This window comes from Procambarus clarkii, chromosome 43 (genome assembly GCF_040958095.1).
Source record: "Procambarus clarkii isolate CNS0578487 chromosome 43, FALCON_Pclarkii_2.0, whole genome shotgun sequence".
Classification (NCBI taxonomy): Eukaryota; Metazoa; Arthropoda; class Malacostraca; order Decapoda; family Cambaridae; genus Procambarus; species Procambarus clarkii.
The window spans coordinates 17,717,888-17,727,153 of NC_091192.1; the positions used below are offsets into that span (position 1 = coordinate 17,717,888).

At 54.6% G+C, this 9,266-nt stretch overlaps 1 protein-coding gene across 1 annotated transcript; it reads right to left on the reverse strand.

Annotated features, from left to right (window-relative positions):
• Positions 1–2,761: 2,761 nt before the first annotated feature.
• Positions 2,762–3,709, reverse strand: LOC123756028 (uncharacterized). Its single transcript, XM_045739040.2, has one exon. The coding sequence runs from the start codon at positions 3,707–3,709 to the stop codon at positions 2,762–2,764; it is 948 nt and encodes a 315-aa protein (XP_045594996.2).
• Between the last annotated feature and the right edge of the window lie 5,557 nt (positions 3,710–9,266).

Genomic DNA, 9,266 nt, shown 5'->3' on the forward strand with positions numbered 1-9,266 from the left:
GAGGGGGCTCACCCGTGGGGGCTCATCCGTTAGGGCTCACCCGAGGGGCTAACCCGTGGGGGCTCACCCGTGGGCGCTCACCCGTGGGGGCTCACCCGTGGGGGCTCACCCGTTGGGGCTCACCCGAGGGGCTAACCCGTGGGACCTCACCCGTGGGGGCTCACCCGAGGGAGCTCACCCATGGGGGCTCACCCGAGGGAGCTCACCCATGGGGGCTCACCCGTGGGGGCTCACCCGTGGGGGCTCACACGTGGGAGCTCACCCATGGGGGCTCACCCGTGGGGGCTCACCCGAGGGAGCTCACCCATGGTGGCTCACCCGTGAGGGCTCACCCGAGGGAGGGAGCTCGTATACATGCCAATGTCTGCAGATGATACAAAGATAAAATATTCAACATGGGGCCAGCAATCAACACGTCACAAAGATTAGCAACAAGATAAGGCCATAACTAAGGGGGCCATAACTGCTATGAGAACAGCTTCAAGACGTTATATCTCACAGTCGTAGGGTAGATAAGGTAAAGGGGATATGCTACAAAATAATAATAAGCATTCAAGATAGCGAGGGAAATACACAGAGTGCACATTTATAATATTATTAAATAAAAAGAAAGTAGGACGAGTGGACACAGGTGGAAACTGGAAATGAAAGTAAGATGAAGGAATGAAGGGAAATACTCGTACCCCGTACGGGGGGTCAACAAGTGGAATGTACTGAAGGAATAAGTCGTGGAAGCCACCTCCATCCACTACTTTAAGGGCCAGAGTCCACAACGACTTCGGTCAAACCACACACTTGCGAAGCGACAGGTGCAACTGGGCCAGTATTGGCGGGACATGAAGTGCGATAGAGCTACCCCTGTAGTCACGAATAGGTAAGAAATACAACACCCACCACCCCGCCCCGTCACATCGAACCCTCCCTGATCAGTGTAATATAGTGCTTAGAGACGTTTCAAAAGCCTTCGACAAAGTGTGGCACACAGGCCTAAAATATAAGATATCTGAACTAGGACTTCCTGAGAGATTTACTGCTACTCTCTGCAGCTTTATAGACAACAGAACTGCTAGGCTTAATATCGGCAGCTACTTGGGTGACGTAATAGAACTGAAAAGTGGAGTACCACAAGGAAGCTGCCTCTCCCCCACTCTATTCAACATATATACAGCTGACCTGCCCCAACCCCAACATGGAGAATACACCACATACGCTGACGATGTCACCGAAATAATTTGCCAACCGGGACCATCAAAGCCGCTACCAGCCGACAAGACCAAGGCGGCAATTGAACTCATAAACAACTTTGAGAAGTAATGGAAAATTAGCACCAACAAACAAAAGTTTCAGATAATACACAATGCGAAAAGAAACCCGGACCCCATCATCCTTGACAACCATCCGATCCAATATGCGGAGGTAGGCAGAATACTGGAACTTAGATAAATAGAACAGGGATACAAATTCACGTAAGGGACCGACTAAACAAAGCCAAAGCAGCCTTAGAGCATTAGGAAAACTGAGAAGATTCCGAAGCCTCAGTACTAACATTCAGATCCACCTATATAAGGCTCTAGTTCGGCCGCATCTAGAATATCCCCCAGTACCACTACACACCATAAAGAAAACTAACATGCAGAAACTGCAAGCAGTACAAAATAAGGCGCTAAGGAGAGTAGCAAAACACCGTCCACCATACGATCAGACAATCCAGGAGCTCCATGAACTCCTGAACATACAGCCACTAAACATCAGACTGCAGCACCAAGCCATCAGGGTGTGGAATACCATCCAAATGTTAGAGGACCCAATGTTTGAAAGATTACTCCAAGATGAGACGCCCCGCTCCCACAGTTGGTGGTCCAAGAGCCTCGATTCTCTGGATGAAAACCCCGCCCCACAGTATATAATCCCCAGATGAGATATATATGTGTGTATATGAACAGTTCATATATGGGTATATTTGAACAACTCGATAAATAATAATATGTGTGTATGAACAACTTGATAAATAATAATAATAAAACAAAGAGCCTTAAACAGAATAACATGTGTGGAAGCATCGGAGTGTGTATATATGAATGCTACACAGTATTCATCTATAGACATCCATATATGGTGAAACACATGTGAAGAACCTCTCACACACTCACAGCTCCCTGACAAGAGGGAGCCAGCTTAGCTTAGCTGTCAACACCCACACATCGTGTCAGCAAGGCGGACAGCCTGCCTGCTTTCATACCTCTCACTGTATTTCCCACTTCTATACTTCCCTTCACCTATGCCTCTCCTTCCTCTTTACTTCAAAAAAAAAAAACTCCCACTCTCCTGCTCCCAGCACCACCACCCCTCCCACACCCCTGCTCCCAGCACCACCACCCCTCCCACACCCCTGCTCCCAGCACCACCACCCCCTCCCACACACCTGCTCCCAGCACCACCACCCCTCCCACACCCCTGCTCCCAGCACCACCACCCCCTCCCACACCCCTGCTCCCAGCACCACCACTCCTCCCACACCCCTGCTCCCAGCAGCAACACCCCTCCCACACACCTGCTCCCAGCACCGCCACCCCTCCCACACCCCTGCTCTCAGCACCACCACCCCCTCCCACACACCTGCTCCCAGCACCACCACCCCTCCCACACCCCTGCTCCCAGCACCACCACCCCTCCCACACACCTGCTCCCAGCACCACCCACAGTAGTGTCCCCCCCCCCCCCCCCCCCGCGTTATTACTGTGCACCTCCCAGCTGTACATCTTCACTCCACCCGGATCCACCTCGGGCGCGCCGCGCTGGGCAAGGTCGTCACGGTATGCGCTTGGCAACCCTGTCGCCTGGCGTGCTTGCCGCCTCCGTCGACCGTTCGCCTGGCGTGCTTGCCGCCTCCGTCGACCGTTCGCCTGGCGTGCTTGCCGCCTCCGTCGATCGTTCGCCTGGCGTGCTTGCCGCCTCCGTCGACCGTTCGCCTGGCGTGCTTGCCGCCTCCGTCGACCGTTCGCCTGGCGTGCTTGCCGCCTCCGTCGATCGTTCGCCTGGCGTGCTTGCCGCCTCCAGTCGATCGTTCGCCTGGCGTGCTTGCCGCCTCCGTCGATCGTTCGCCTGGCGTGCTTGCCGCCTCCAGTCGATCGTTCGCCAGGCGTGCTTGCCACCTCCGTCGATCGTTCGCCTGGCGTGCTTGCCACCTCCGTCGATCGTTCGCCTGGCGTGCTTGCCACCTCCAGTCGATCGTTCGCCAGGCGTGCTTGCCACCTCCGTCGATCGTTCGCCTGGCGTGCTTGCCACCTCCGTCGATCATTCGCCTGGCGTGCTTGCCACCTCCAGTCGATCGTTCGCCAGGCGTGCTTGCCACCTCCGTCGATCGTTCGCCTGGCGTGCTTGCCACCTCCGTCGATCGTTCGCCTGGCGTGCTTGCCACCTCCGTCGATCGTTCGCCTGGCGTGCTTGCCACCTCCGTCGATCGTTCGCCTGGCGTGCTTGCCACCTCCGTCGATCGTTCGCCTGGCGTGCTTGCCACCTCCGTCGATCGTTCGCCTGGCGTGCTTGCCACCTCCAGTCGATCGTTCGCCTGGCGTGCTTGCCGCCTCCGTCGATCGTTCGCCTGACGTGCTTGCCACCTCCGTCGATCGTTCGCCTGGCGTGCTTGCCGCCTCCAGTCGATCGTTCGCCTGACATGCTTGCCGCCTCCAGTCGATCGTTCGCCTGACATGCTTGCCACCTCCGTCGATCGTTCGCCTGGCGTGCTTGCCACCTCCGTCGATCGTTCGCCTGGCGTGCTTGCCACCTCCAGTCGATCGTTCGCCTGGCGTGCTTGCCACCTCCAGTCGATCGTTCGCCTGGCGTGCTTGCTGAAGGAGGCATTCGTGCAAAATTCGGTGTTAATTTAATGCCACCACCAAAATTCGGTGGTGGCAGCCTCCCAACACTCTCCATCCCTTACGAGATGGAGTGTGTTGGGAGGCTGCCCATTCTAGATGTAACAGTCACGGAGAGGAATGGCGGCTTCCACACTGCAGTCTACAGTCTACACTAAGGAAACGAACACAGGAACGTGCCTCAATACCAACAGTGACTGCCCAGAAAGGTACAAGTGAAGTGCATACGTCGACCGAGCCCTCACTCACAGCTCTGGTTGAAAGCAGGTCGGTGAAGAACTCTGTAGGGTAAGGCAGGTCCTAGTCAACAATTCCTTTTTTTTTTTTTTTTTTTTTGAGATATATACAAGAGTTGTTACATTCTTGTACAGCCACTAGTACGCGTAGCGTTTCGGGCAAGTCCTTAATCCTATGGTCCCTGGAATACGATCCCCTGCCGCGAAGAATCGTTTTTTCATCCAAGTACACATTTTACTGTTGCGTTAAACAGAGGCTACAGTTAAGGAATTGCGCCCAGTAAATCCTCCCCGGCCAGGATACGAACCCATGACATAGCGCTCGCGGAACGCCAGGCGAGTGTCTTACCACTACACCACGGAGACTGCACGACTCCTTCGCTAACGGTTGTGTTGAAGACGTCATTAAAAGAAAGGTGAAATGCCATCCAACCTCTGAAGAGTCAACTAACACAACACTTGTACCTCCTATTAGACTGTTTTACACGAACTTCTTTTCGACGGCTCATAAAAAGGAAGAAAATATCCTGAAAGATATCATTAATAGGAACGTTTTCCCCACAGACACAAATCAGAAGATACAATTAACAATTTACTACAAAATAAAAAAAACGGCCAACTTCCCCATGAAGAACTCTCCAGACATTAAACAGAAGACATCAAACAGAACGCCTTGAAAGAAACCAAGGTCGTCTATGCCTTCACATGCCCACTTGGGGACTGTCAACTCCAAAGATCAAAGTATATGGGCAAGACATCAACTTCTCTTTCTAGGCGATTAACAATGCACAAACAACAGGGCTCCATCAAGGGGCATATAATCTCCTCACACAATCAGACCATCACCAGACAAATCTTAACAAGCAACACAGGTGTCGATAGATATAACGACATCAGGAGACTCGACATCAGCGAGGTGCTACACATCAAAAATTCAACACCAGTAATCAACACAAAATTACATTCCACTTCATGACCCCGAACCAACATGTTTTTCTGTCGATGGTAATTGAAAAATCAATTCTCCCAAATTCATTTCTATTTCAAGTCTAACGCGACGCTTGAACGCGTTTCATAATAACTTATTACATTTTCAAAGACTTTACACACACACACAACTGTAACCTGAAAACACCAAACAGAGTTTTACTTATGCCAACACAACAGCTTGTCTTATATACTCGCACTTGGGTGAGGTGATATGTTGCAACAGTTTTGGATGAGGTGAACAAACTTTTGACCAACACAAGACAGAACACGGAACAATGGGTATTAATTGGATAAATGAGAGGAAAGAATGGAAGTAACTGCAAAGGGCCTATTGGCCTATACTTCATCTTGATGCTTCTATATTGGTAAGGAGTCTTGAAGTGGGTAGAATACAGTTGTGCATTAATTGGCTATTGATTGCTGGTGTTGACTTTTTGATGTGTAGTGCCTCGCAGATGTCGAGCCGCCTGCTATCGCTGTATCTATCGATGATTTCTGTGTTGTTTGTTAAGACTTCTCTGGTGATGGTCTGGTTGTGGGAAGAGATTATATGTTCCTTGATGGAGCCGGTCGGCCGAGCGGACAGCACGCTGGTCTTGTGATCCTGTTGTCCTGGGTTCGATCCCAGGCGCCGGCGAGAAACAATGGGCAGAGTTTCTTTCACCCTATGCCCCTGTTACCTAGCAGTAAAATAGGTACCTGGGAGTTAGTCAGCTGTCACAGGCTGCTTTCTGGGGGTGGAGGCCTGGTCGAGGACCGGGCCGCGGGGATACTAAAAGCCCCGAAATCATCTCAAGATAACCTCAAGATGAAGCCCTGTTGCTTATGCATTGTTAATCGTCTGGAAAGAGATGTCGTTGTCTTGCCTATATACTGACTTCTTTGTGGCTTACAGTCCCCAAGTGGGCATTTGAAGGCATAGACGACGTTAGTCTCCTTTAAGGCGTTCTGCTTTGTGTCTGGAGAGTTTTTCATGAGTAGGTTGGCCGCTTTTTTGGTTTTATAGTAAATCGTCAATTGTATCTTCTGATTTTTGTCTGTAGGGATAACGTTTCTATTAACAATATCTTTCAGGACCCTTTCCTCCGTTTTATGAGCTGTGGAAAAGAAGTTCCTGTAAAATAGTCTAATAGGGGGTACAGGTGTTGTGTTATATGACTCTTCATAAAGGGTACTCCAGCAGGGGTACTCCAGCAGGGGTACTCCAGCAGGGGTACTCCAGCAGGGGTACTCCAGCAGGAGGTACTCCAGCAGGGGTACTCCAGCAGGGGTACTCCAGCAGGGGTACTCCAGCAGGAGGTACTCCAGCAGGGGTACTCCAGCAGGGGTACTCCAGCAGGGGTACTCCAGCAGGGGTACTCCAGCAGGGGTACTCCAGCAGGAGGTACTCCAGCAGGGGTACTCCAGCAGGGGTACTCCAGCAGGGGTACTCCAGCAGGAGGTACTCCAGCAGGGGTACTCCAGCAGGGGTACTCCAGCAGGGGTACTCCAGCAGGAGGTACTCCAGCAGGGGTACTCCAGCAGGGGTACTCCAGCAGGGGTACTCCAGCAGGGGTACTCCAGCAGGGGTGCTCCAGCAGGGGTACTCCAGCAGGGGTACTCCAGCAGGGGTACTCCAGCAGGGGTACTCCAGCAGGGGTACTCCAGCAGGGGTACTCCAGCAGGGGTACTCCAGCAGGGGTACTCCAGCAGGGGTACTCCAGCAGGGGTACTCCAGCAATAGGTACTCCAGCAGGGGTACTCCAGCAGGAGGTACTCCAGCAGGGGTACTCCAGCAGGAGGTACTCCAGCAGGGGTACTCCAGCAGGAGGTACTCCAGCAGGGGTACTCCAGCAGGGGTACTCCAGCAGGGGTACTCCAGCAGGAGGTACTCCAGCAGGAGGTACTCCAGCAGGGGTACTCCAGCAGGAGGTACTCCAGCAGGGGTACTCCAGCAGGGGTACTCCAGTAGGAGGTACTCCAGCAGGAGGTACTCCAGCAGGGGTACTCCAGCAGGGATACTCCAGCAGGGGTAATCCAGCAGGGGTACTCCAGCAGGAGGTACTCCAGCAGGAGGTACTCCAGCAGGAGGTACTCCAGCAGGAGGTACTCCAGCAGGAGGTACTCCAGCAGGAGGTACTCCAGCAGGGGTACTCCAGCAGGAGGTACTCCAGCAGGGGTACTCCAGCAGGAGGTACTCCAGCAGGGGTACTCCAGCAGGAGGTACTCCAGCAGGAGGTACTCCAGCAGGAGGTACTCCAGCAGGAGGTACTCCAGCAGGAGGTACTCCAGCAGGGGTACTCCAGCAGGAGGTACTCCAGCAGGGGTACTCCAGCAGGAGGTACTCCAGCAGGGGTACTCCAGCAGGAGGTACTCCAGCAGGAGGTACTCCAGCAAGGGGGTACTCCAGCAGGGGTACTCCAGCAGGAGGTACTCCAGCAGGGGTACTCCAGCACGAGGTACTCCAGCAGGGGTACTCCAGCAGGAGGTACTCCAGCAGGAGGTACTCCAGCAAGGGGGTACTCCAGCAGGGGTACTCCAGCAGGGGTACTCCAGCAGGGGTACTCCAGCAGGGGTACTCCAGCAGGGGTACTCCAGCTGGGGTACTCCAATAGGCGGTACTCCAGCAGGGGTACTCCAGCAGGGGTACTCAAGCAGGAGGTACTCCAGCAGGAGGTACTCCAGCAGGAGGTACTCCAGCAGGGGTACTCCAGCAGGGGTACTCCAATAGGCGGAACTCCAGCAGGGGTACTCCAGCAGGGGTACTCCAGCAGGGGTACTCCAGCAGGGGTACTCCAGCAGGGGTACTCCAGCAGGGGGGTACTCCAGCAGGGGTACTCCAGCAGGGGTACTTCAGCAGGAGGTACTCCAGCAGGAGGTACTCCAGCAGGGGTACTCCAGCAGGGGTACTCCAGCAGGGGTACTCCAATAGGCGGTACTCCAGCAGGGGTACTCCAGCAGGGGTACTCCAGCAGGAGGTACTCCAGCAGGAGGTACTCCAGCAGGAGGTACTCCAGCAGGAGGTACTCCAGCAGGGGTACTCCAGCAGGGGTACTCCAATAGGCGGTACTCCAGCAGGGGTACTCCAGCAGGGGTACTCCAGCAGGGGTACTCCAGCAGGGGTACTCCAGCAGGAGGTACTCCAGCAGGGGTACTCCAGCAGGGGTACTCCAGCAGGGGTACTCCAATAGGCGGTACTCCAGCAGGGGTACTCCAGCAGGGGTACTCCAGCAGGAGGTACTCCAGCAGGAGGTACTCCAGCAGGAGGTACTCCAGCAGGGGTACTCCAGCAGGGGGGTACTCCAGCAGGAGGTACTCCAGCAGGAGGTACTCCAGCAGGAGGTACTCCAGCAGGAGGTACTCCAGAAAGGGTACTCCAGAAGGGGTACTGCAGCAGAAGGTACTCCAGCAGGGGTACTCCAGCAGGGGTACTCCAGCAGGGGTACTCCAGCAGGGGTACTCCAGCAGGAGGTACTCCAGCAGGAGGTACTCCAGCAAGGGGGTACTCCAGCAGGGGTACTCCAGCAGGGGTACTCCAGCAGGGGTACTCCAGCAAGGGGGTACTCCAGCAGGAGGTACTCCAGCAGGGGTACTCCAGCAGGGGTACTCCAGCAGGAGGTACTCCAGCAAGGGGGTACTCCAGCAGGGGTACTCCAGCAGGAGGTACTCCAGCAAGAGGGTACTCCAGCAGGGGTACTCCAGCAGGGGTACTCCAGCAGGGGTACTCCAATAGGCGGTACTCCAGCAGGAGGTACTCCAGCAGGAGGTACTCCAGCAGGAGGTACTCCAGCAGGAGGTACTCCAGCAGGAGGTACTCCAGAAAGGGTACTCCAGAAGGGGTACTACAGCAGGAGGTACTCCAGCAGGGGTACTCCAGCAGGGGTACTCCAGCAGGAGGTACTCCAGCAGGAGGTACTCCAGCAGGAGGTACTCCAGCAGGAGGTACTCCAGCAGGAGGTACTCCAGCAGGGGTACTGCAGCAGGAGGTACTCCAGCAGGGGTACTCCAGCAGGAGGTACTCCAGCAGGGGTACTCCAGCAGGGGTACTCCAGCAGGAGGTACTCCAGCAGGAGGTACTCCAGCAGGGGTACTCCAGCAGGAGGTACTCCAGCAGGAGGTACTCCAGCAGGGGTACTGCAGCAGGAGGTACTCCAGCAGGGGTACTCCAGCAGGAGGTACTCCAGCA